This window comes from Sebastes umbrosus, chromosome 6, assembly GCF_015220745.1.
Source record: "Sebastes umbrosus isolate fSebUmb1 chromosome 6, fSebUmb1.pri, whole genome shotgun sequence".
Classification (NCBI taxonomy): domain Eukaryota; kingdom Metazoa; phylum Chordata; class Actinopteri; order Perciformes; family Sebastidae; genus Sebastes; species Sebastes umbrosus.
Window position 1 is genome coordinate 29,252,278 of NC_051274.1, and position 27,962 is coordinate 29,280,239.

At 42.5% G+C, this 27,962-nt stretch overlaps 1 protein-coding gene and 1 long non-coding RNA gene across 2 annotated transcripts; one reads left to right on the top strand and one right to left on the bottom strand.

Annotated features, from left to right (window-relative positions):
• LOC119489790 (myosin-7B-like) lies at positions 1-27,817 on the bottom strand. Its single transcript, XM_037772635.1, has 46 exons — positions 27,733-27,817; positions 23,815-23,914; positions 23,611-23,714; positions 23,208-23,351; positions 22,915-23,071; positions 22,536-22,563; positions 22,081-22,174; positions 21,749-21,841; positions 21,594-21,657; positions 21,336-21,434; positions 21,031-21,134; positions 20,810-20,948; positions 20,453-20,571; positions 20,141-20,290; positions 19,090-19,260; positions 18,770-18,949; positions 17,358-17,490; positions 16,210-16,280; positions 16,006-16,093; positions 15,550-15,667; positions 15,300-15,423; positions 15,001-15,137; positions 14,621-14,791; positions 14,410-14,494; positions 13,837-14,079; positions 13,556-13,732; positions 10,118-10,263; positions 9,843-9,933; positions 9,601-9,758; positions 8,800-9,031; positions 8,519-8,645; positions 8,166-8,284; positions 7,770-7,966; positions 6,910-7,093; positions 6,584-6,749; positions 6,038-6,162; positions 5,842-5,957; positions 4,231-4,417; positions 3,808-4,017; positions 3,588-3,713; positions 3,293-3,383; positions 3,116-3,195; positions 2,873-2,977; positions 2,696-2,791; positions 2,215-2,358; positions 1-2,129 (listed from the first exon to the last, which is right to left on the bottom strand). The coding sequence occupies exons 2-46, from the start codon at positions 23,912-23,914 to the stop codon at positions 2,118-2,120; spliced, it is 5,805 nt and encodes a 1,934-aa protein (XP_037628563.1). The 5' UTR covers positions 27,733-27,817; the 3' UTR covers positions 1-2,117.
• Positions 15,542-23,357, top strand: LOC119489837. Its single transcript, XR_005207266.1, has 5 exons — positions 15,542-15,683; positions 15,959-16,066; positions 20,148-20,285; positions 22,105-22,224; positions 23,241-23,357. It is a non-coding gene; the product is annotated as an uncharacterized LOC119489837 (long non-coding RNA).
• Positions 27,818-27,962: the final 145 nt, after the last annotated feature.

Below are 27,962 nucleotides of genomic sequence, written 5' to 3' on the forward strand. Positions count from 1 at the left end.
TCTAAGGTAACGAAAACACAGCGATTCTTATTATCATGTGATTATACACTAATGAAAACATAGTTATGAATATTATATTCCATTTCTGCCAATAGATCCCCCTAAATGTTACATACAGGTCCTTTGAATGTTGGTCAACGTAGAGAGACATATAGTTTTGATCCCGTTTGAATTGTACCATTAATCACACATGTGATGTTTGTCAAGTGAAGTTTATTTTGAAAGGACACTATGCATGTAATGAGCGCATATTGTCGAGTTGGGAGTGAGAATGTGTTGGTTTAATTCATGTCACAATTCAAACGTGATCAAAATATTATTTGCCGTTGACTACCGTTCATATTTTTTCCGAAATAAGGTCCCATGGTGGTCCACCAGAAGGGGCGGGACTTCTATATACTGTATAGAGTCATTGTCAACGTTGATTTTGTTGGAGACCTTTATGGTTTGTGTGTCACAGGCTGGCAGGTGTTTTGTGATGTAGAAGAAGAAGTTAACAAACTAGACATCAAACACCAACAGGTATTTATTTTTAATTTTTTACTACACTGAAGATTTCAGTCAAAACATCGACTACAGTAAAACCCCACACATAAATAGTCAAACATACAGTATGAATGCAGGCACCGGGTTTATCAGGACTCTGGCATTGTCTTAATTGTGGTTGTGCTTTTTCAAAACTGTGAGCAAGATCACATTTAAGCAGCACTGAAGGATTTTTGACCACTAGGGGGCAGAAAATCCGTCAGCTGCCTACAGTTTTATATGGTGGGGTGGTGAGAGCCTGATGGACTCAACCACGCAGTAGCTAGGAGCTAAAAGAAGCTAAAGACTGCGTAGAGCTGCAGAGTTGGTGACTATTGTCAGTGTGTTCAGCACTATGAGAGACACTTTAACATTACACACAGTCATTTGAATTCATGTTAATATCAAAAACATCACTTAATGCAGGTTTAATATAATGTACCGTATGTGACATACTGTACATAAAAGTAGCCGCCGTCAATCTATGCTGCAGTCATAAATCAATTATTGACCCATTTATCTATAAATTATTTTGTACTCAGCTTTCTCAGCTCCAAAAACATGCTCATTTCTCAACATTTTTTCCGCAACAATCAGGAAAGTTATCACTCAAAATGAAGAATAAAAGAAGCAGGAATCGGGTGGCCAACCCGGTGGCATACGGGGGCAAAAAAATGAACAAAGGAATATTTTCCACTGAAACTTTTTCATGAGTGTACGGCTTCCAGGAAATAGCCACATCCTCGTACTTCGCGTCCAACTCTGACGAATGCTCCCGCTTCTTCCCAGCCTTCATTTATATTTTACCAAGTTAACTATCGTGATCGAAGCTAAATAATGTTACAAACTCACTCAGTACTGTGTGATAAAGTTTAGCTTTAAGCAGCTTAGCTTACTGTAGCTGTATGAACACACTGCCGTGAGAGAAGGAGGTTCTCCTGGTTATGCGTGCATTATGTGAGATAGGAGGGCCGTGAAAAAGTTGTAACCCCAGGGCCCATGGTACTTGAATGTGGCCTTGCTCCCTGGCGCTGGCTGGCCATCGCCGGGCCGCAACCGGCTCTAGGTCAGCTTAGAAAGGCGCGAGTGTAAAGGTGGATCTTGGCTCCATAGTGCTCCTGTCGGCAACCCACCTGACCCGTCAAGTTCTTCATAGATCTAGCCTCTTCACTTTGCTCTCAAAGTGCACCAGATTGAGGCATTTACAACATTTCCTGACTTTTGTGACAATCATCACCTTGGTGAGATTCACAAAATTTGGGCACCCACGGGCAAAAACATAAATCGGCAACCTAGTCGTTCAGCACTACAAACCTGTACCGTTAAGTACTGCACTGCTCTGCTATATACCAGCTCTTGTACATACTCGCTGCCGTCGTCTACTTCCTGTACAAACCAGTTCACAATGCTTTACAGTGGAGAAAAATAGAAACATATTGACATGGTTACATTACAGCAGATGCAGATTCACATGTCCCCCCCTATGATCCTGGACTATACAGCACAAACACATCAGATTGAAACACAGCAATCAAACATTAGAAACGTCACACCAGAACCGCCCTGACGGTGTTTGAAGAGGCAGCAGAGCTTCACTCAACGATCTGCAGAGACACACAAACAGCAGATTAGAATTTTTTTTCTGTACAGATACAAAACAACAACAACAAGCGCGTGAGTGCGACTCACCATGACGACCTTGCTGGTCTGTTCGCGGGTTCGAATCCGTATCTTGTTGACGGTCGTCTCTGCGATGTCGGCTCTCTCCTCGGCGTCGTCCAGCTCGTGTTGGACTTTCCTGAAACGCTGCGTGCTGCAGCTCACCTGCTCCTCCTGGTGGACACACAGAGGAATAACACATTCAACTTTAAACCTTCAATAACCACATTTCTTTTTGGCCTCGAGAGGGCAGCAGAACGGAAACAAGTTGTGAACACAACATTGACATATTATTATTACATACAAGTTAGCAATGTTGGTGAGTTGTTGCTGGACATTCGTGGGAGAATGCACAAAAAATGAGGAATAACTTTTTGTTTTGTATGAGGATACGTTGACCAGAGACACCCAACACGTGATTATTATAAAGATATTGATCATAGCTCTGACATGTGTTTGTGACCTGTGTCGTCTCCTTTAACGTAGCAATGTATAAGCACTAAAGACTCACAGCGTTATCAGCTTGTCTCTTGTAGCTCTTGACTTTGGTCTGAAGCTTATCGATGAGCTCCTGCATCCTCAGCAGAGTCTTCCTGTCCTCTTCTGACTGCAGGAACACAAAGACAACCAATAAGAAAACAGAACATCTGTGTGAATCTGCAGCTGGATGATGTGAGGTAATCAGAACCTGGTACGTCAGCTCTTTGACTCTCTTCTCGTAGCGACGGACTCCTTTGTGATACTCCTCGCTCCTCTTCTGCTCCAGCGTCAGCTCCGTCTGCAGCTCCCTCACCTGCACACACAGCATCAACACAGGTTAACTTCCTGCTGCTTGGTCTCATCAAGTCCGTTTTTCTTTCTGTAGCACCTTACTTCTGACGCCTAATGCTACTGCAACAGTGACCCCATCCTTAAAACATAAATCACTCACTCTTGTCTCCAGTTTAGAAAGCAGTTTCTTTCCTCCTTTCAGCGCCATCTGCTCCGTCTCGTCCAGTTTGACCTGCAGGTCTGTGACAGAGAGACACTGTTATCATCAACAAGCAACTCACCTACGGGAACAACAGGTGAACTGTCTCATCAACCATCACCATAGGTTGTTTTGTACCTTTCACCGTGGACACCATGTTCTTCTTCATTCTCTCCATCACAGCACCGCTGTCCTGCTCCTTCTTCAGCTCCTCCGCCATCAGAGCCGCCTGGTGAAACACAGGTATATACTGTATATATATATAGACACAGGTATGTATGTGTATACACAGGAATCAGGTGAGTTCCCTCACGGCAGTACGACTTAACAACTTTACAACAACAAGGAGAACAGATGAGAGGAAGAAGGGAGGACCAGAGAAAACACAAGAAAACACAGTAGTACAACTCAGAGGTCAGAGGTCAGGACTGACATCAGTGAGGGCCTTCTTGGCTTTCTCTTCAGCACTGCGACTCTCCTGTGTGGCCTCGTCCACTTCTCCTGCCAGCAGAGAAATGTCGGCCTCCAGCTTCTTCTTGTGATTATACAGACCTGAGTTCTGAAACACAGGAAACAGTCAGGTAATCAATCAATCAATCAATGAATCAATCAATCACTGAATCAGTCAGTCAGTGAATCAGTAGTGTGTGTACCTGTGTAGAGAGCATGTTAACTCTCTCCGTGACCTCCACCAGCTCGTGTTCGGCTATCTTGCGGCCGCGGTCGGTTTGTTCCAGGATCGAACGCAGCTCCTCCTCCTCCGCCGTCATCAGGGAACAACGGCGCTCTAACAGGACTATCTGTTCTCTGAGCTGATGGGACAGCTGGACTTTATCCTCCAGATCCAGCTGTTGCTCTTTAACCTGAGAGAGGACCGAACACAGTGACGTCTGTTCAAACATTTTGCCACATCGCATGAGAAGAGCAACTGTTTGGATTTATAGAAAGATTTAAGCAGCAGAAAAAACTACAAAACAAACTGATAAACAGCTCTGATTTACAGCTGTGCAGCGTGAGCAGCATGATCAAGTTTATTGGGTTAATATCTTAGATGGATTCAGATCAGATGGGACTACCTGTGACTGAAGGTGTCTGATGAGCCTCTGGCCCTCGGCTGCCTGTCTGCTGGCGTATCCAAGCTGAAGCTCCATCTCGTTCAGGTCCGACTCCATCTTCTTCTTCAGACGGACCGCCTCACTGCGACTACGAATCTCCGCCTCCAAACTGGCTTGCATGGTGTCCAGGGAGCGCTGGTGGCCCCGCCTGGTGGACAGCACTAGTGTTACTACTCAAATGCATGCACTATGCATCCATTATTTTTTTTGTACTGCATATTTTATACGGTTTTAAATGTGTAACCTGCGTTTGTTAGTTTTTTGAACTGGTTAGTTTGAAGGTTTAAAGTTTTGTTTTCTGGTATAAAAGGCCTTTACACACAGGAGGGCATTTTGAAGGAGCAACGGCTCTACTCCGAGCTTCCTCCGGATGTCTGAGCTCCTCACCCTATCTCTAAGGTTGAGCCCAACCACCCTACGAAGGAAGCTAATTTCGGCTGCTTGTATCCGCGATCTTTAGGTATAGGTGAGGGTTGGAATATAGATGGACAAATAAATAGAGAGCTTTGCCTTCTCAGGTCTTTCTCTACCACAACGGTCCGGTACAGCGCCTACATAACTGCAGACGCCGTACCGAACCGCCTGTCCATCATCCACTCCATTTTACCCTCACTCGTGAACAAGACCCCGAGATACTTGAACTCCCTCGCTTGGGGAAGTGACTCACTCCCAACTCGAAGGGCGCAATCCTCTGTTTTCCGTCAGAGAACCACGGCCTCAGACTTGGAGGTACTGACTCTCATCCCGATCGCTTCACACTCGGTTGCAAACCGCCCCAGTGCGTGCTGAACGTCACGGTCTGATGAAGCCAACAGAACCACATCATCTGCAAAGAGCAGAGATGCAATTCTGAGGTCCCTAAACCGGACACTCTCCTCCCCCCCGGCTGCACCTTGATATCCTGTCCATAAAAATCACAAACGGGATCGGCGACAAGGGACAACCCTGGCGAAGGCCAACACCCACTCGAAACGTGTTTGACTTTCACACAGAACGTGAATATTACGCAGCGCAAAAGCAATGTAAATGTTTTCTCAGAATGAGGTAGATTTTTTCTGAGCTTTTGCACCTCAAATAAAGGCATCAACCAATCACGTTGTGCAGAACGGCATTTTCTAAACATAAACTATAGTGTTCAACAACACGGAGGCTCCATAGTCCGAACCAGGATGGTTAACTTCATTGCTCCTTTCAACCTTGACAAAGGTAGCGCAGACCAGATCCACTCCTTCCATTCTTACCTTTCACAATAAAAGCCCTAGAAATATACACTGCGAAACTGTTAACCAGAGGCAAATTCACTCAGAGCATTTAGCTAACAGGAAACTAAAATAGCTTACAGTAGTTTAGGCTGTACAACAGTTTAGCTCAGACAGACTGCCAGACGCTGCTCTGGGTCAACAGGATCCTGGTAGTTGATCCTCTGCCTTGCATTGCTGCCGGTATGAATAGTCTTGATGAGTTCTGACGTTTTTTGTTTATTCGTCGCGCCCCCGGTGTGTAAAGGCCTTTGCACTGGCTTTTGATTGACTGGCGTTCTTCAGCTACACTATACCCAGCTATATCTGGTACCTGAGGTTGTCGATCTCTTCTTCTTTCTCAGCAATCTTGCGCCCAATCTCAGTCCTAATCTGCTGCAGCTCCATCTGAAATCTCAGGGTCTTACTCTCTTCATGCTCCAGAGAACCCTGGTGGGTAGACAGTAGGTTCAGTAAACGGTTTATTTGGAAAAGAGTTGACAGGTTTCTACAGCAGCTGAGTCAGTTACCTCTGCTTCCTCCAGAGATGCTCTGATATCGCATTTCTCCATGTCGAGGATCTTCTTCACTCTCTCCAGCTCAAAGATGGTCTTCCCTCCCTGACTGATGTGATCCGTCAGGTCCAGTATCTCCTCTGGAGTCAAACACAGTCGCTCAATCAATTCGTTAATCAATCACAATATTCATTTAGGTCCATTAAAGTCTTGTATAGCCAGACTCTTGATCTATTGGTATCAAGACTGATACACAAGGTTAGTCAAAGTGTTTTAGAGGTGCCAAAAGACAAAAAGACTTTGGTCTGATGTCAGTTGTGAAACAGTCTGAAACTATTTCCCAAACAATGAGATGCTGTAAAGTTCTTTGTTCTGGTTTTGCTTCCTGGAAGATTAATAAAGGACAGTGTCAAATGTTCCTAAAAGTTAATTTGACGTCAGCTTTTTTGCTTTCAGTCCCGCAAGCCCCTCTTATGGTGCATTTACATGCGATTACGTAAAAAGTCAATGAAGATGTCAGATCTTAAGGGAAGAAGACGAAGAGAGCGAGGGAGAGTGTACCTTGCAGGTTCTTGTTTTCTCGTTTGACTGTCTCCAGATGGTCCAGAGCTTGTTCGTAGCAGTTCTTCAGTTTGAAGAGCTCGGTGCTCAGACTGCGGGACTCTCTCTGCGACGACTCCAGGTCCGTCTGACTCTCGTCAAACTTCAGCTTCCAGTCACTCAACAACTGCATCAAACAAACGAACAAAGCACAAACCAACGCACAAACTTGAGGCTGAGATTATTTTATTGCCACCTTCCACATCTACAGGACAGTTGGTGAGTATTGTAGTACATTTTCTACATTGTATACGACTGTGTTGAGAGTTATGGCTGGTGTTGCTGACCTTGTCGAAGTTGCGTTGCCTCCTTTCCAGAGCCAGAGCAGCAGTGTTGGTTCGCTCCAGGTCAACCAAGAGGTCTTCAATCTCTGTCTGCAGACTGAGTTTGGATTTCTCCAGTGAGGAACATTTGGCCTGAGACGTCTCCGCATATTCCTCAACTGTCTGCAGTTTAATGACCAACTTCTTCCTACAAACAAACATACAGACAAACCGGATTGTGCAGTTAAGATAAAAAAAACTCATCTACTTAGCTGCACAGGTGGAAATTTTTTTTACTTGAAGCACAAAAATTTGCTTTAGCTCACCAGTTTATCACCTGGTGAGGATGAATGTGCTCATAGAGCCATAGATTCTAACTAACTGATATTTCAGAGCCGTGGTCGGGGCCATAGATTCTAACTAACTGATATTTCAGAGCCATGGTCGGGGCCATAGATTCTAACTTATTGATATATCGGAGCCATGGTCGGGGACATTGATTTAACTTACTGATATTTCAGAGCCGTGGTCGAGGCCATAGATTCTAACTTACTGATATTTCAGAGCCATGGTCGGGGCCATAGATTCTAACTTATTGATATATCGGAGCCATGGTCGGGGCCATAGATTCTAACTTGCTCGTATTTCAGAGCCATGGTCGGGGCCATAGCTTCTAACTGGCGCAAACCTCCATCAGATAAAGGATCAATGACTCAGGCAGACAAGACTAACATATTCAACTAAACATCCCCTCTGCGCCTGCACTCTCTCTGCTACTAGAAGATGGAGAGGGGGGATGGCAGGTTAACAAGGGGCATGCCCCCTTCATCCCCATCAAAAAGCATACTGGCTGCAGTAGTAGTTGTATTATCAGGTTTTCTTACTTTGCGTCTTCCAGCTCCTCTATTCTCATCACAGCGTCAGTCTCGTACTTGGCTCTCCACTGAACCACCTGGCCGTTGGCTTTAGACAGCTCCCTCTGCAGTTCAGCTTTGGACTCCATCTCCTCCTCCAGCTGCTCTCTGAGCAGACTGCTGTCATGATGGGACATGTGCACCGCGTGAGCCAGCGCCACACGGGCCTGAGACACACAGAGACACACATGTATTTACTTTCAACCACATACCTGGTGCTCTTATCCGGCAACACACCTTCGTCAGAGAGAGTTGGCTTTTTCAAATCAACTTAAATTTGTTGGCATGAAATGTGTCCCAAATCATAGGTGGGACAACCAGAAAGTATTGAAATGATGGATCAGACTTATAAGGGTTCAGTGTTACTTTGCTCTCCTCCTCCAGCTGCCTCTTCAGGTCTTCAGAGTTTTGGAAAACCCCCGCTTTGGAGCGCGTGAGTTGACCAATCATAGCCTCCCGCTCCTCCAGGCGACGGCTGTACTCGGCTAGAAGAACCACACAGAGAACAAGTTTAGAGTGGGTAAGTAGAGCCGCCTTCATTAGATGTTTATGAACTGAGAATTACATTTCAGATACATTCTTTACCCTCAGGTATGAAGAAATGCATTCATGCTATGTGTTGATAATTGTAATATAGGCTAGAATATAAATGTGCACATCTACAAATGCTGGATATGAACAAAAGGACACATTTATCTGTATGTATTTGTGTGTTGTACCAGTCTCTGTGAGCGCTCGTGCTTTCTGAGCAGAAACGTCGTTCAGCTGTCTCTGCAGCTCTTCTGCTTTACACCTGCTTTCATTCAGCTGGTCTTCATAAACCCTGCACATCTTCTCCACAGCTCCCTAAAAACACACACATACAAGCAGCCATATCAGCTGATGATTGGATCTAGTCCACTGTCATAGTGATGCCACCAGAGTTGTGTTGGAGACTACAGGTTTTTAACAGAAAGCTGATGAAAGCATGATGAAATTGGTCTTTTTAAGGTGGACTTACCTTTGTCCTGGTCAGCTGCTCCACGTTAGAAGCCAGGTCATCAGCCTCTAGTCTGAACTCAACCTTCTCCTTCTCCAGTTTCTGTTTGGTTCTTTGCAGAGCGTCGATCTGCTCGCTGAGCTCCGTCACCGTGTCCGAGTGCTTCTTCCTCAGATTGGCGGCTGTCGCCTCGTGGTGAAGCCCCGCCTCCTCCAGCTCCCGCCGCATCTTCAGGAAGTCTGCCTCCCTCTTCCTGTTTGACATGAAGTTATTTACAATTCGTAGTCACAGGGAACCTGTGTTGCCTAAACCTAACTAAGTAGTTTTGTTACCTAAGCCTAAGTAGTTTTGTTGCCTAAACCTAACTAAGTAGTGTTGTTGTCTAAGCCTAACTCAGTAGTTTTGTTGTCTAAACCTTACTAAGTAGTTTTGTTGCCTAAACCTAGCTAAGTAGTTTTGTTGCCTAAACCTAAGGAATTTGTTTCATGTGAAGACGGATGTTTATTTTGAAAAGACTGTAGGGATTAAACGAGCAGAAATTGACACATGTTACTGGACATTCGTAGGAAAACGAACAAAAAAGGAGGAATAACTTTTTCGTAAGATATCATACGAACTGTTGCAGGGAACATTACTCTGTTAAGATAAACACACCTTCAGATCACCAAAGTTATTAAAATTCATCCTGAGGAGAACATGAATGTGTGAACCAAATTTTATGGCAATCAATTTGAGAGATTTCACTCTGAAACAAGATTGTCAACCTGCTTGTGGCGCTAAAGGAAAACTATGAATTAGTGCAGCTTTAATGCAGATGATGACCTGTTGAGAGCGATCTGAGCAGCAGATGCTCCTCCTGCCTCCTCCAGTTTCTCTCCAAGGTCCTCCAGCTCTCTGGTGATGTCGTTCCTCTGACGCTCAGCTTTGGAGCGCCACGCCCGCTCCGCTTCCAGCGCCTCCTCCAGCTCCTCGATACGAGTCTGAGGGAGCGATCACAGCACACAGTGATGAAGGGGGAACATCGGGAAGCTAAACAAGTTCTATTCTGGATCAGTCGGACCAACCTGGAGCTCCTTGATCCTCTTCTGAAGGTTAGTAACCACGCTCTGTTCGTCCTCCAGTTTGGATTGAAGCTGACCCGACTCAAAGTCTTTTCTTTATGGAGAGTAGGAAAGTTACGTTATATCAATGCTAGTACATAATTGTTATTCAGTGATTATCAGTTCTATGTTCACACTAAACTTTATAACAAGTTTAGTCCTTGTAGAGAAATTGTCTTGTAAACATTGGTTAAATAAACGTTAAAAACTACCAGCTCCAGACGTTGATGTTTTCTTACTTTTTCATTCTCTCCTCCAGCTCTCCCTTCTGGTTCTCCAGGTCCTTCACTGAGTCCATGGACAGCTTCAGATCCCCCTCCAGCTTCCGTTTGGTTCGTTCCAGATCCAACCGCACCTTCTTCTCCTGCTCCAGGGAACCTTCTACCTGTAGGGAAGAGAGGGGGGGAGGGCTGTCAGACACCAGAGACAAACTCATAGAACAGAGTGCCCCATCCGTTAATTAAATCCTTTAGGAAGTTTTGATGGTCATTAAGGAGGTTCGAGGGGGCCTTTAGTGGGTTTCGTGGTCCTTCAGGAGTTTAAAGTCATAAAGAGGTTGCAAAGGTCCATTAGGGGGTCCTTATGGTCACTGAGGAGGTTCTAAGGTTTTTAAGGGATTTAGGTTGTCCAGGGGTCTTTTAGGTGGTTGTACTGATCCTTTAGGAGGTTCTCGTGGTCATGTAAGAGATTCTAGGGATCTTTTAGGTGGTCCTTGTCGTCACTGAGGGGGTTCTAAGGGTCCTAAGGGCTTTAGGAGTTTTTGGAGTGGTGCTTTATAACGTCGTAGTGGTCCTTGAGGAAATTCAATTGGTCATTAAAAATGGTGTAGAGGTCCTTATGTTGGTCATTGTGGTCAGTCAAGTAGTTGTAGTGGTCCTTTAGGAGGTTCTAGTGGTCATAAAAGAGGTTCTAGAGGTCCTTTAGGTGGTCCTTCTGGTCATTGAAGAGGTTCTAAGGGTCCTAAGGGCTTTAGGTTATCTCGGGGTCTTTTAGGTGGTTGTAGTGGTCCTTTAGGAGGTTCTAATGGTCATGTAAGAGGTTCTAGAGGTCCTTTAAGTTGTCCTTATGGTCAATGAAGAGGTTTTAAGGGTCCTAAGGGCTTTGGGTTGTCTAGAGCAGGGGTTCTCAACCAGTGTGCCGCGGCACACCGGTGTGCCGCAGAGCGCCATCTAGTGTGCCGCGGAGGCAGTGGTACTAGATTATTTTTTTATTATTATTTAGCAAAGTGAACAGGTAAAACCTAAAGCAGGTAAGATGCCAGCTGCTGCAAAACCAAAGCCTATTGAAGGAGGCTGAGACACGGGCGGACACGGGTCTTGTATTGGGTATAACACATGCGCAGTGTAACTGGAGCTGCGGTCGTGCGTTGCGATCGGCTCAATTTCGGCGAGTGCAGAGCAGATATTACTGCGCATGTGCGGTACCCCGAAGACGTGTTGATTAAGTGTGACCCAACCTCCTTCAATAGGCCTTGTGTAAAACACCAAACATCATCAGGTAGAGACAAACGTGTTTGCCACTGTTAGCTAGCTAACGTTCTCGGATGCAGTGAGACAAAATGGATCGTTTTTTAAAGCGAAAAAGTGATGTGGGAGACAACCCTGCGCCAGTAAAAGCTCCAAAGCGTGTGATGAGGAAATATGACCCTGAATACATTAAGTTTGGATTCGTAATGGCAGGCATTGATGCTGAGCCCAAGGCACCATGTGTTGAATGTGGCGAAATGTTGTCAAATGAGGCGCTAAACCCATCGAAGCTCCAGAGACACTTAAACACAAAGCACCCAGGATGTGTCGAGAAGCCAAAAGAATATTTCCTAAGGAAAAGAGACGGGCTTCAGGCACAACAGAAAGTCATCACAACATTAACTACTCAGTCAAAAGCCACTTTGAAAGCTAGCTACATGGTTGCTGCTCGTGTAGCTCGTAGCAAGAAACCCTTTACGATTGCAGAGGAGCTTATTTTGCCAAGCGCTGTGGATATGTGCCGAGAGTTACTGGGGGAAGCCGGTGCAACCAAAATGCAGTCAATACCACTCTCCAGTGACACCGTGAGCAGAAGAACTATTGACATGAGTGATGACATCGAATGCCAACTTCTGGAAGGAATAAAGGCAAGCCCATACTTTGCCATACAGCTGCACGAGTCGACTGACGTTAGCAATGCCGCTTTATTGTTCGTTTTTGTAAGATACTGCAAGGACAGTAATCTTCATGAGGATCTATTGTTTTGCAAGGAGCTTCCAACAAGAACAACGGCAGTTAATGTAATGCGCTGCCTTGATGATTACTTCACCGAAAAAGGTCTTGATTGGAAATACTGTACAGGTGTTTGCACAGACGGCGCTGCATCAATGACGGGAAGACATCGTGGTGTTGTAAAACAGATCCAGGAGAGGACGCACTGTTTCTTACATCGGGAAAGTCTAGCTACAAAGCAGATGTCACCAGAACTGCATGAAGTCATGAACGTGGCTGTGAAAACTGTTAACTATATTAAGAAAAATGCACTCAACTCAAGGTGTTTTGCTGCTTTGTGTGAAAGACTTGATGCAGATCATTTGCAGCTGTTGTACCACGGTGAAGTAAGGTGGCTTTCAAGGGGACGTGTGCTTAATCGCCTTTTTGAACTGAGAGAAGAAGTGCACACATTTCTGGAAGAGCAGCACTCCCCTCTTGCTGAGCATTACGCTGATGGTAACTTTTGTGCAACACTGGCCTACTTATCAGATATATTTGACCAGTTATCAGCTCAATATATCAATGCAAGGCAGAAACAGCACAGGGTTTTTGGTTTCAGACAAAATTGAGGGCTTCAAGAAAAAACTTATTCTGTGGAACAGAAGAGTCAAGGAGGGACGATTTGACGTGTTTTCACTCCTCAGTGAAACTTTGGAAGCCACTCCTCATGTCAACATATCCAGTGTTATAACCCAGCATTTGACTCAGTTGTCAGGAAAGTTTACAGACTACTTCCCAGAAGATGCACGAGATGGAAAGCTTTGGATTTTGGACCCTTTCTCTGTGGATCCTGTTTCAGAAGACATAGCTCTCTCCACTGTGTTGGAAAATGAACTGATGGAACTATCAGCAGACAGCAGCCTGAAGCTTCAGCTCACACAAGTAGACCTTGCTTCATTCTGGATACTGGCTGCCAGTCAATATCCCTCTTTGTCAAAACAGGCAATCAAATTTCTGTTGCCTTTCACCACCACCTATTTATGTGAGTCAGGGTTTTCCATTGTGACTGTCACAAAATCAAAGGCAAGGAACAAACTGAAAGCAACTTTGAATGCTACTCTGCGTGTCAGCCTCTCACCCATCCCACCACGACTTGATCTCATTATTTCCCAGAGGCAAGCCCAAGTGTCTCACTGAGGGTAAGCAGAATATGTATTTTGGTCATTACAGCTGACAGTGGCATAACACATATCTACAGCCCAGTTTATTATTTGTTGTATAAACATGTTAGGTTTTTTACTCATTTATTTGGGAAGGTGTGCCTCGGAAATGTTTTGACAATCACAAGTGTGCCTTCAGTTGCAAAAGGTTGAGAACCCCTGGTCTAGAGGTCTTTTAGGTGGTTGTAGTGGTCCTTGCGGAGGTTCTAGAGAGGACAGGCAGTTTGCTTATCTTAATATTTATACATTTTGACACTTCAGTGAGGTCTTTTCTTACATTGTCCACCTGCTGCTCCAGCCGAGCTTTCGCCTTGACCAGCATGTTGACCTTGTCCTCCTGCGCCTGAAGGTCACTCAGAGCCTGCTGATGAGCTTCTGTCAGGGCGGCTTTCTCTCTGGTCAGAGACGCTATGGTTTCATCCAGAGCACACATCTCATGGGACAGGTTCTTCACCTGGACGGAAAGAAAAAAAAACACTCATCAGTTCCACCCATCACCAGACTAGAACTCTCAACCAAAGACAGACTGCAGTGATACACGGTTTTCCGTTAACACACCTTGTTCTCCACTCCATGTCTCTCTTTCTCCACTTTAGCCAGAGTCATCTCCAGGTCGTCCACGTCTTTCTTCAGTGATATCACCTCCTCCTCCAGCTGACGTTTCTGGGACGTCAGCGAGGCCGTCACCTCCTCCTCATCCTCCAGACGTTCCTGCATCTCCTTCAGCTTCGACTCCAGAGAGATCTTGGACTGAATCAGCTGGTTGCAGCGCACCTCTGCATCCGTCAGGTTGTCCTGCTCCTGGATGAGTGAAACGGAAAAAAATATGACAAATGTTAAAGATATTAAAGAAAACAATAATTTAATAAGAGATTAAAGAAGTACAAAATGTTGTTCCCCAATAAGGCTTACCTGTTCTAAATAAATAACAATAGATACAGTATCTTAGGTCAAACCTTATATTTAAAAACTAGAGATAAGTTTCTGTTTTGAGAAAATAATTTCAGACAAATGTCTTAATGACCAGATAAGAGATACAGACACTGTTTGCATATAAATAGCAGATTTAAATGGGTTCAAGAGGACATTCATAAATCTGGGATTGTTCCTTTAAGAATCAGTTTAACTTACAGCTTGGAGCTGCAGAGCAAGGTCGTTTTTCTCCTGAACCAAAACCACCTGCCGCTCCTCCGCCTCACAACGCTTGACCTCTGCCCTGATGGAGAAAATCACAACAACAAACCAAAGTGTCAGAAAACACAGAACAGCGGACGTATGATGTAAATCTGCCTGCATGTAGTTCATGTAAATAATACTGTACACAGCCAACAGGTGAACAGACCTGTCGAAGGCCACTTTTAGCTTTTTGAACTCTTCTTTGAGAGCAGCCAGTTCTTTCTCCACCTGGGCGCTCCTGAGCAGGGGGCGCATCTTATAGAACAGCATCATCCACGGCCAAGTCCTCACAATGTAGTACGATCTGAGGTTGAACTGGATCACCATTATAGCGTCCCTGAGAGGAACAATTAAAGACCAAACTCGCGTTTTTACCAATAAAACAAACAAATATCATGAACTGTATAATCCAGCTGACATTTATTCTAAAGTCAGTTTTTCCTTCTTTCCAGCCGACATTAAGATAAACAGCCGTTCAACATAACTGAGGACATACACACAGTTGTGTCTTTTTGCTGATTATTCACTGATGGTTGTCATATTGACCTTTCTAGCATCATCTTATCTCGTTGCATCCTCATCAGCTTCCCTCTGGCCATGGCCTGAACGATGGTGAGGATCTCAGCCAGACGGGTGTCCCTCATGTCCTCCAACAGACCCAGCAGTCCCGCCTTAAAAAACACCTGAGAGGAGAGGACATCAGAGAAGTACACTACCTAATCTTCATCTTTCCAAACAGCAGTAGTAAAGTCTTGCATTTGCTTCAAAAGTTTACAATCTGTGCAACATACGACACCCTCTATCCTTAGACCCTGGTAGTATTAGTCACAGTATTTGTGTTGTACCTTAGTGTGTCCGAACTTGTACTGGTTGTGGTCAATGTCCAGAGAGCCTAGTAGTTTCTCCACAGCCTTCCTGCTGTCCACATACGTGTCCTCTGGAATCGCAGCAGGATTCAAGATGCGATAACTGAGAAAGAAGTATTATTATTATTATTGAAGAGTACTAGAGTTCTTTTAAAGCTTGAGATATTAATGCCCCCCAAAAACAACTGAAATGTAAGCTTATGTGTCTCTGGTGCAGTTTGGGACTGACCGTTGTTTGAACTCAGCGTACAGGATGCGGTTTGGAAAGCCCTTCCTGCAGATCCTGATCCCCTCGAGGACTCCGTTACACCTCAACTGGTGGAGGACCAGGAAGGCATCCATCATACCTGGAGAACACATACAGTAAGGACACTTGAAGCATCTCTGATGACAGCGTCGAGAATATTTTTTTATTTTAGATTCAATCTACTTCGTGGGACACATTGATGTTACGTTAGTTTTACTTTGCATTTGTTACACTTAGAGAAACTATATATTTTTCTTAATTTGATCTAAGTTAATAATAGCAAGGCCAATCGATCAATCACAATTACTGTGGCTTGGCTCTATGGACGTGGTTTGTGTGAATCAGAACTACTTTGTTATATAAATATTATTGCATTGGCTTCACTTCTTAGACCCCACAGTTGGCCACTGGCTGGTGGTGCTGCTGTTGTTTGGTTACCTGGACTCTTGGTGTCGTTGGGGATGATGCAGCGGACAAAGTGAGGCTGAGTGCTGCGGAGGTGAGCCATCAGCTTCTTTAGATTCTCCTGCATTTAAACACACACAGAGTTGGACACCATCTTTAGGGCGTGTCAAGAGTCTCTGTACAAATCGTCCCGCAGCATCTGTCAGAATCTCAGGTATGAACAACTGGCTAACTCACCTTGTGTAACTGTGAAACTGTCTGGAAGGAAGCTGCTTTCCTCTTCCGGTGTTTGCCTTCATGATCACAGGCTGAAACAGTAGAACAAACAATACTTTTTAACTATACACACACTGTCACCACACTCACTTGTATTTCTTTCTTATATTCCTTTAAAATTGTGCAGCTCTGTTTGTTTGTCAGACTTTAAGTTCTTTAAACTTTAGTGGTTGTTTGTGACATAGATACGTAGATACCGCATTGGCCACTTCAGCCCGTTGCTGCGATTCCTCAGCGTCGCCACCATATTGGGGAGGTCAGAACTGGCCTGTAGACACATATAAGTGAACGAGGGAGCTGCTGTTTTTATGGATAAAAAGCACTGTAACATTTACATTTCTCAACCGATATCAACGAGTCCTTATTATATTCAAGGATTTATGATCTACTATTTATGATTAGCTAACAATAACAAACGCTAGCTAGCTCGGTGATCCATGAATCGGAAGCAGTAACGTAACATTAGTGAACCTTTTTCCCTTTGTGGGGGGAATCTAACTTAAAGTACTATACGTACATTATAAACGCTTGAATATAAACACGACTCATTGGAAGCAGCTCCCCCAATCACTTGTATGTGTTTACAGTGGGACTGTCAAAGAGAACGGAATAATCACGCGTTAACGCAAATTCGCTTTAACGCTACTAATTTCTTTAACGCATTAACGCAACTTGCAATTTTAGGTTGTTTTTTAGGCGGGCTCAGCTTTATAGCTAAAATACTGGTATCGTATGAAACTAGAAAAACCTAAGGAATCCATTGGTACCAACCATGTCATACTAGCTTGACACGAAGGAGGTTAAATAATGCTCCAAACTTGTGACTAAGATAATAATATATACATACATTTGCATTAAGCAGCATATTTGCCCACTCCCATGTTGATAAGAGTCTTAAATACTTGACAAATCGCCCTTTAAGGTACATTATGAACAGATAAAAAAATGTGTGAATAATTTGCGATTAATCACGATTCAATATTTTAATCTATTATCAGCCCTAGTTTACAGGCCAGTCCTGACCTCCCCAATACGGCGGCAACATTGATGTACAATCCAAAGGCCAATGCGGCATCTACGTATAACATATCTATGGTTTGTCTAGTTACCCATATCAGAGCTGATGTAGTCCTCAAACAGACTGGCCATTAGTTTGTGGGAGGATTTCTGGAACAGAGTCACCACCGTCTCATTCAGAGGATCTCTGTTCTTATCCAGCCATCCTGTGATATTGTAGGGAACCTACAGTGAAATACATGCAGAACAACTGTGACTATGAATTGATTTTTAAAATAATTCTCCAATGTGACATCAACCTTGGATAAGTTCACACAGAGGTGTCTATTTGAATCACATTATCCCATAGGCTCCTTTTTGTCGATTAGTACACATCTCACCAAAAAAAAATTGGCGTGGAGTTCCCCAAGGCTCCATTCTCGGGCCTCTTCTTTTCACGATCTACAGGTTCTGTACTATATTAATATATTTATACTATATTTTTTGCCCATGACTCAAAGATTTACATAACTGCTTACTATGGTCCCATAAAACCAGTGATTGGATTTGCCAAGTTTCTTCTAGTTAAACAAATATAAAACAGAAATAATTGTTTTTGTGCTAAAGAAGAATGATTTAAAGTCAGTGCTCACCTTGAATCCCTAATGCTAGAATCACAAACCATGCCAAGTCTTAGTGTATGCAGTTATGGACTCAGACCTACATTTTAACATTTGCGTAAAATAAAATAAAAATACGGCCTCAGAAATACTGTATTACAGGAATCAAAGGACTTGTGTCTCAGAAAGACTTTGTCCACAGTTTTATCCTAAGCATGGTCAACTTCTGTAATGGTGTCTTTACAAATGTATTAAATGTATTTCTTAGACCCAAAAATACCTGGGGTGGTACAAAAGCAGAAATAAATATCCATAAAACACATTTTCAGTCTCCTTTTCCACCTCTTTGTAGCTGTTCCTAACAACATTAGTCGCAACAAAACTGTAAAAACTGCATGTCCAGCAATTTAATCCATCATTAGTTACGTTATTGTGTTATTAGACACGTTGTAAATGACACTGCTCTACTTTATTTCAGTGTTTCCATTTTCCTTTCAAATACCATGTTGTGTAAAAACAGTGAAATGAACATACTGTATTTGCCTTATTTCTTTCACAACTACCTTTTGTGATTGGGAACCAGCAATCAAATCTGTCAGAGCTTAAACTTCAATTGTATTACATTCATCATCATATACAGGTACATACATGAAATTTGACCTCTGCATTTAACCCATCTTTAGGAGCAGTGGGCTGCTGTAAAGCAACGTGGGGTTCAGTGTCTCGCTCAAGGACACTTTGATATGCAGACTGTAGGAACCAGTGATCGAACCGCCAACCTTGTGGTTAAAGGTCGACCCGCTCTAACCCCTGAACTACAGCCGCCACCACTAATTCCAATTGGCACCGGATTGACCTCTAACATGAGCAACAACAGTTCAGGAAATATGTGATCTGATACTCACCACTCCAGCATAGTGAACCAACTCAAAGTGCGTCTCATATTTGCGCTTCTTATCCGGCCGCGGCCGCTGGAAGTTGGGCGACTTCCCCAGGTGGTTGTCGTAGAGTTTGGTTTTAAAGCTGTTGTCCGTGGCCTTGGGGAACATACACTCCTCCTCCATGATGGACAGAATACCCATGGGCTGAAAAATATCCACATTAAGCGTTGATTGTATCTTTGACCATGCAGAACCTCTCCCATCTAATAGAACTAATACACCATTGGTTAAACTTTTGACTGATCTCTACCTCTATGATAAATAATACAAGTATAAACACACACCCTCTCTATGAGGTCTATGCAGGCCTGTAAGTCCAACCCAAAGTCTATGAAGGTCCACTCGATCCCCTCACACTTGTACTCCTCCTGCTCCAGGATGAACATGTGGTGGTTGAAATACTGCTGCAGCTTCTCGTTGGTGTAGTTGATGCAAAGCTGCTCAAAGTTATTGAACTGCAGAAAGAGATAAACAACAGGTTTGTAGTTGTGTATCACAGGCAGGAAGGGCAGTATCAAAGATTTAAGACATAATGGAATCATATTTCCAAACAACCCCCACCCACCGCCCCCCCATAGATCATTTTCAGTTAATTTTGATATTTGATCATGTTAAATTTCATTTGTGTTCTGTATTTTAAAACGCCGCCACCAGCTACCTCCAATCCTTCCAGTTTGTACAGCAGGCTGCTGCTATCTACCCACCGTAATGTCATTACGCAGCTAAACAGTGGTTGTTGCTTAAAATGGAGGAAATGGCTAGCAGTTTGACAACATTAACATAGCTTTAGTTTTCCTATCTAATATCATAATTCCATTAAAAACAACCACTCGCTGTCTGAAATCACCTTAAGAGCTTTGTTTCCTCCACCAAGAGTGGTTCAACTGATGTATTTATTAATCATGGGTTTAATTAATTAATGTATTTGTTTTTTTTCCTTCATTTTCTTAGTCTAAAAACAGTGAAATTGAAAGGTCTCAAAAGGTTATTTATGCTTTTAGCATAGCTTAGCACAAAGAACAGAGGGAGGTGGAAACTTCTAGCCAAGCTTTTAGACCTTTTGGATCCTTTGCATCTTTTGGATCTTTTGGACCTTTTGGACCATTTGGACCTTTTGCATCTTTTGGATCTATGGACCTTTTTGATCTTTTGGATCCTTTGGACCTTTTGGACCATTTGGACCTTTTGCATCTTTTGGACCTTTTGGACCTTTTTCATCCTTTGAATCTTTCTAATCTTTTAGATCTCTTGTATCTTTTGGATCTTTTGAACCTTTTGGATCTTTTGAATCTTTTGGATCTTGACTAGATGTCTCCGTCACTCTCTCCTCTTTACCTCAAAGATCTCGAAGCCGGCGATGTCGAGGACTCCAATGAAGTACTGACGAGGCAGAGCGGTGTATAAGGATGAGTTGATACGACTCACCAACCACTTAAACATCCGGTCATAGGTGGCTTTGGCCAGGGCTGCCGCTGAAAAGGTGACCTACACACACATTAGACAGCCAGTCAGGTTCATTGATAGCAAAGATACATGTTTTTTCATGTTCAATGTTGTAGCATAATGTAGTACAGACAGAAGAGACACAATAGGTCATGATTGATTGATTGATTGATTGATTGATTGATTGATTGATTGATGGGTTACCTGTTCTACAGTCTGTCCTTTGATGATGTACTCGTTTCCGACTTTGACACGGGGGTTCAGCAGACCCTTCAGCAGGTCCGCAGAGCTGATGCCCATCAGATAGGCTGCTTTATCCTCACCTCAACACACAACACATACATCTCATCTCATCTGCCATTAATGCTCATTAATACCAGACTAGATATATGTTTCACGAGATATATGCTTATATACCGGATATATGCTTATAAGCCTTATGGTTGAGGAGCTAGTCCCGATTGTTATTTTAGGCGTTTTTTCAGAGGGATAGGGCTATAGGGCTCAGGAGGTTAAAATAATGAGGTGTCAGATTTGACCTTTGATTTAAACGTGTCTTACTCTCTGTGCCGTCGGCCTCGGCCTGCTCCTCTCTCTGCCTCTTCTTGAACTTCATGTTACCAAAGTGCATGATGGCTCCAACGAGTTTATAGCAGCCGTACTTCTCCTCTGGAGTGAAGCCCAGCGTGTCCATGGCATGCTGCACACACACATATTATAGTTGACATGTCATTAGAGAACAGTGTGTGTGTGTTTTGGGGGGTGAGGAGTGTGTTTCTTACATCAGTGAGCTTTAGCTCCTCTGCGTCGTTCATGCCTTCCACTGTGGTCACACCCTGAGAGCAGAAGTGGTAGTCGTTGGGGTTGGTGGTCACCAGCAGCATGTCTGCAGAACAGGAGAACATTATACCATTAAAATAATAGTTCTTAATTTGATCACAGTCAAACCCTGACAGTAGACAGGTCATGATATGATGCCACTCAGACACCCAGAGAGTTCTGTTGCATGCAATTATTTAGAGTTTTACTTTTCTCCCATGAAATTAGCAGAAAGTTTCATTCACTTCGAGACAAGCTGAGAAACTACCTTGTAGTTCTGGCTTGTAACTGGACAGGATCTGGTAGTAGATGTGGAAGCTTCTCTCTGCTGGCTGCTGGACCACAACTCTGGACTTTTCTAGAAGATCTGATAAAATACATACATAAATACTTTCTCTACTCTACTGTAGTACTTTAATAATATTTAATACAAATGAATAGAAAACAATTTACTTGTGTTTTGTAATTTTCTAAAAAACAAAATAATGTCAAACACAGCTTAGATTTAAGTGTAAAAAAAACTCACAGATGTTGATGTCAGCAGACGCCAGCTTTCCTGTCGGCCCAAAATGAATTCTGATGAACTTTCCCTGAGAAACACAAACACATCCTCTTTGTAACACAACACATCCTCCTCAGCTCCAGCCTCGGCCATCATCATGATGAATTTATTAAACTCACAAAGCGGGAGGAGTTGTCGTTGCGGACGGTTTTGGCGTTGCCGAACGCCTCCATAGCCGGATTAGCTTCAATGATCTGGTCCTCTAAATTTCCCTTAATAAATGGAGAGAAGAAGAAGTTGAAGTGATAGTTGTGATGTTTCTCAGTGGGGTTGTATGAGGTACTTGTACTGCGCAATGTACTGCTGTAGACTGGGGCAGCAGCAACAAAGGCTGCACTCACATGTGACTGATGGACACATAGAAACACAGTAAAATCACAGTATTCTCAAGAGCGCTCATTTATAAACAAGATGCCAATAAAGATGCAGATAACATGTTGAGAGGACTCACTCCTTTTTTTACTTTTTCCCCCAGAGCAGCGATGATGGCAAAGTACTGTATCACCCTCTTGGTGTTGACAGTTTTCCCTGCGCCTGACTCACCGCTGACACGATGACACAACAGACAGAGAAGGATTGTCACCGAAAATTACAGGTAAAAACAGTTTCACAAAAACAATTTCTTTTAAAAAGTGCTTTCAAAGAACACGACTACCGCACCCTGGAAACACTGCACACTCATATCATGCAAATAGTTTTGGATTAATGTACAGGGAGTGTGATTAAATAACAACAACACTCTCTGTTTAAGACGTACAAATTGTTATTTATAGCGCATACAGCTTCAATTTGACATTTCTTGCTAATCAAATTCATATTTCCATCAGTATTTTTCATTTTGATGTTATATTAATTGGCAGAAATGCAAAATCTACAACCTGTAACGGTAAAGCAGTTGTGACTTACGTGATCAACATTGACTGGTTCTCCCGATCTGTGGAGGAACACGAAGCCACGTGAATGAACAGTAGAGGAAATATTACTTATTTACTCAAACGTCCCATAAACTTTTTCCAGTGTGAATGCTTTTCATTTTAGCCTTCTTTGGTCCTCTATTTTAAAGTACTAATTCAACATTTTGGGAAATATGTATGTAGCAGAGGGGAGCTGTCATGTCGTTCATCTTTATATACAGTGTATGGTACGGACATTTGAATAGTGACTTGTCAGCGCCTCATGCTAGCAGACTTGTAGCATGGACGACACACCTGGACGGCTGTTTGAGGTCAGGATAACCTGATACTGTAGGGTTAATTTTAGAGGTCAGAGGTTACAGGTGACTCACTCTGCAGCAGGTCAGTGTAGGCGTTGTCAGCGACGGCGTAGATGTGGGGCGGTGTTTCTAAACGACGCCTCCCTTTATATGCTGTGACCACCTGAGCAGAGTAGACTGGCAGCCATTTGTACGGGTTGACTGTCACACAGAACAGACCGGAGTAGGTCTGACACACAGACGCACACGTCAGAAAGCAAAGATTAGAGAAAAAACAGATCATTTGTATGTCTTTCTTACAATCATCAAAACAAAATGTTTGCCATGCCCTCTGGTGTTTAGTGTGCACTAGAATAAACACTAACATAGATCATCCACATGCTGTATCTCCTCCTCAGGTTGAAGAAGACCGAGGCTTCGTTGAGGTGTGTCAACATGGCCATGTCCTCGTACATGTCAAACTTGGACGGGTTCGTTGGCTGGAGGTCGTTTTCTTTGGCTATCAGAAACTGAAACATAACGCAGAGGTAAGTTACAGAGATGTTTAGAAACAGTTTGACCATCAGAGAAATGTCCCGTCTAGTACATATCTTGGTCACAATTCTTAGGAAAGAAATAATATAATAAAAAATAATAATAAATAAATGATAATAAAATTAATAAATAATAATAAAATGTCATGAAATGGTGAAAAATGGTGACTAAATAATTAATGAATTGATAATATTTTAAAGACAGCCTAATTGAGTATAATTAAGAGTAGCGAACCCGTCCGTCCTTGGTCTCCACAGTGGTCTTGTCTCCGTTCAGCTCTTTAACTTCCACTTCGACGTACGCTTCGATATCATCAGGCATCCAAACACGCTTCGTACCTGGGAGAATAAAATTACACCATTTTTTTATTCACTTTATGTACACATGCAGTATATGATAAACCCACATAGATAGAGGTATAAATATAAGTATATATACCGTCATAAGCCTGGGCTACCGCAGCCAGCTGCTCCAAGTTTGTGAGACGAAGGAAGCGGGCAGCTTCGCCAAACTCCGCCAAATCCAGGAACCGAGACATCTGAACACAAGAACACATGCAACACACGTTCTTTATAGGTGAGGCAATTTATATATAGCATTTATACAGACAAAGGCAAAATGCAGATTTTCGAAAAGTTCGGTTAACATTTGTGCTGCATTTAGATGGAAACCTGACTATTGTCATTCTACGAGACAAGAAGAGCGAGTAATTACCACACTTCACCATTTTTAAAAGCATCATCGTATGTCTCAACTGAACTCGATATATCAGAGCTTTCAGAAAACACACACTTAGTTGTGAATGCTTTAACAGTAGCCCGAATCATCTCAGATTCTTTCAGTGATTCCAGTAGGTCTGGTGTTACATCTCTTTGTAAAGGTTAAAGCTCCTAATGTTGTACTTGTTGTATAAAGAACAACAACTTGACATCATCTCCAGAGCCAGATTCCATTTCCAATAAAAGTGCCGTAAATCTTTTCCAAGACAAGAACAGCTTAGATAAAATCAATGAACCTATGGAGGTTGTTCTAAGTACACAATAAAATAACAACTTCAATCTGACAAATGTGAAATCAACTGCTTCCTGTCAGCCTCTTCTCAAGCCTCTGTGTCTTTCCCTCAACAATAATACAGGCTCCCAAACAACAAGTGAACTAAAATACAGCTGCAGTTCACTGGTAAAATAACTGCATCTTGTCTGTGTCCCTCACAATATTATTCATTTATTATAAAATGTGAAGTAGATTCTGCCATATAAATATAAATGATAAACTAGAATTACCGCCTCATGGTTGTATGCCTCCAGTCAAGTTGCAGTTTAAATCCATGCCACGTCCATTGTCATAATTAGCATATGAATTGGTGTCTTGTGAGGTCAGAGTGACCTTTGACCACCAAATTCTGATCAGTTCATCATTGAGTCCAAGTGGACGTTTGTACCAAATTTGAATAAATTCCCTCCCGGCGTTCCTGAGATATCGTGTTCATGAGAATGGGACGGACGGACAACCCGAAAACTGTTGCCGTAAAAGCATAAAAAATAATTGATAGATTATCCTCACTTTTTACAGTGGCTTGTTGTTTCAGTGATAAACTATAGGATGTTTACACTCTGTTGTGGGTATACTGGTGATATATTTTCTAACATATAATACAGGAAAACAAACAGTGTTGGTGTGCTGTCATCAGACCCGGTGTTAAGAAAAATTTGGAAGATTTGTTTCAAATGATTAAAGCATAAGTTCGGTGTTTTTCTTTATATTTTTCTTATTGTCATCAAATCCAACACCATGTTAGTCCGTCTCTCAATACTGTCTGACTTCCTGTCTGTGTCTCTCAGCTCCAAGCCCATTATTTCCTACTGAAGACGTGAATCTTTAAAAACACAAATATATATAATTTCATCAATAATTTACTAAAACAGCTGCTCGCTGTAGTTTTTAATCAAACAAACAGGAGGAAATAGTGACTTTGTTAGGGACTATTTTAAGCGGCGGATTAATCAACATGTGGTGCTCCAGTGAGTATAATGATGGCAGCAGGACGGTGTGTGTGTTCATGGTGATGAACGACCATGTCACCCAGTGACACAGTGAGACTCATTGACATATTTTGCTAATATTTTTCCAGACATTTTTCTTGTTTTTCGGCTATTTTTCGTATCTTTTCCCGATATTTTTAACTAATATTTTCAAATATATTTCACATCTTTTTTGGATATTTTTCACAAATATTTTACAAATATTTTTCACATATGTTTCAAACATTTTTCAAATATTTTACTAATATTTTTTACATATTTTACAGATTTTTCACATACTTTACTAATATTTTTCACATATGTTTCACATATTTTTCTGACATTTTTCACTAATATTTTTCATATATATTACTAATATTTTTAACATGTTTCAAATCTTTTTTTGACATTTTTCACTAGTATTTTTCAAATATTTTGCTCATATTTTTCACATATTATCCAGATTTTTTTCCACTACATTTTCACATAGTGTACATATGAAAAATATAATTATTAGTAAAATATGTGAAACTTATTGTGAAAAATGTCTGAAAAATATGTGAAAATGTCCAAAAAATATCTGAAAAGAGGGCTAAGATATCCGGCTTTGATGCACACACAATACTTGTTTGGAGATATGTTCACTGTTGGTTTGAGTCTGAACATGAAGAGAAATACAGAATATCACCAGACTTCAAGAATTATTTCCCAACATCACAACTGAAAACAATGAATCATCTCTTTTACTGCACTGTCAACTTGTAGCTAGCGGCGTTAGTGAAGCCCAAAGACAGATCCAAACCGAACTATGATGTCAACAAATTGGCATGGCAACCATTCTCACAATACATTTGGCCCACCTCAACGCATTGCTCAGGGATTCAGACAGAGCTAACAGCTGCCACATCAGCTCAAGAGGATCCTTTCACAATGCTCTGGCCTCTCCCGGTATTATTTTCACCGACACACCCGCAAACAAACTGCCAGGACAAATCATCTCTGTAAATATAACCATTTGATCGTCTCATGCCGTCACAGGTTGCTCTTTCTGAGCGTGATCATGCCTTAAATGGGCTCAGAGAAAAGACGATCATCATCAGGACAAAATCAGCAACAGTGCCCAATTATAATTCTTTAAAAAAAGTCAAAGCAAGCAGATGAAAACAGAAAGAAGTTAAGTAAAATCCCAGAGAGAGCATTCAGGGAAAAGTAGCTAAAGTTGAGGTGAACTATAGACGAGTCAACCTAACCGGGGGCCATTGTGCTTCGTGGATACCCTGTCAAGTACAGACTACAGAACAAATTTCACATGTATGGCAGATCATATAGACCAGCATCAAGGCTGGGGTTTGCTGGAAAAAAACTGGTCCGTAAAACGTGTCGTAAGATCTTGTCAGAACGCAAAAAAAGTTGTTACGTGTCACACTTTTATTGTGAAAGGTAAGAAGGGAAGGAGTAGATCTGGTCTGCTCTGCCTTTGTCAAGGTTGAAAGAGAAATAAAGTTATTTAGTTACCACCTAAACATCTGTTTACAGAATAATTGAAATGCTTGCTTGCGTTTCAGCTCATAAACTGTTTACTCGCCACCATTTTCTTACGACCTGATCGCTACTGCAAAAAATCGATTTACCTGTACCTTTTTTTTTTTTTTTTGATTTTTGAAAATGATTTTTTAATGCCAGAATCTATATATTTGCTTCATTTGAGTCTATGCCGAGGAAGAAGGAAGTTATCGCTTTTGTTCTTGTAGTCTGAGTAACGTGACGTCATATCCGTTCCGTATCCGTCAACCAAAACAAACCACAGCGAGCCGAAACGAAAAAGTAGAAAACAGCGGAGGGTCAGCGTGGATCCGACCTGCACCCTCACATGATAAATCCAAAGAGGTAAACACTACACATGCAGTAATGTATGGAAACACAAAGCAGAGCTAGACATCACGGCTAAAGCTGCATTCTAACTCTGTCATGGTCAGGAAACGTTATCGTATTACAGTAACGTGCGGTCAAGCCAGCCGTCACTCTCATCTCCGTGGTCAAATCATCCGACGATGCAACTGCAGAGCACCCATATACTGACATTTATGTTAAATGCATTCAATCATGAGCTGCAGAAAAAATTATGTGTTCATTCTTTTTTAACAGTTGTGGGTAAAAATAAAAGTGAGTTAGTAGATTTACTATCCCAACGTGGCATTCTACTTGCCCTGGTCAAGCAGGCAACCAATTCATTGTTGAATGAATATGATAAAATGGTACTGTAGTATTTGGAGCCAGAAAGGCACATTTATTTAATAAATAAGCACTATAACATGACCGTGGGTTGTGTACTCACTGTGCCGGGTCAGTTTGTCGTCGTTGCAGCGTAGTTTAGTTTTTGAGGATGTGAAGAAGAACACAATAAGTTGTGCCCACAGAGCATCACTTCACTTTATAACCTCCTGGTGAAGGTCTCCTCAGCATGTGACCTCCTGGGCTGCAGCCGATTGGTCAGACTGGTCCCGTTGAACGGTCATAAAAGGCCTGCTGTGGTTATGACAGAATACCAGAATGGAGCAGACGGGG

Coding starts and splice junctions, on each gene's coding strand:
- LOC119489790 (XM_037772635.1), bottom strand. CDS start 23,914: ATGTCTCGGTTCCTGGATTTGGCGGAGTTTGGCGAAGCTGCCCGCTTC. Junction 10,264..13,555: donor TGGAGCAGCAGGTGGACAAT/GTAAGAAAAGAC, acceptor TCTTCCCTACAG/GTAGAAGGTTCCCTGGAGCA. Junction 2,978..3,115: donor TTTCTAAACTGGAGACAAGA/GTGAGTGATTTA, acceptor CTGTGTGTGCAG/GTGAGGGAGCTGCAGACGGA.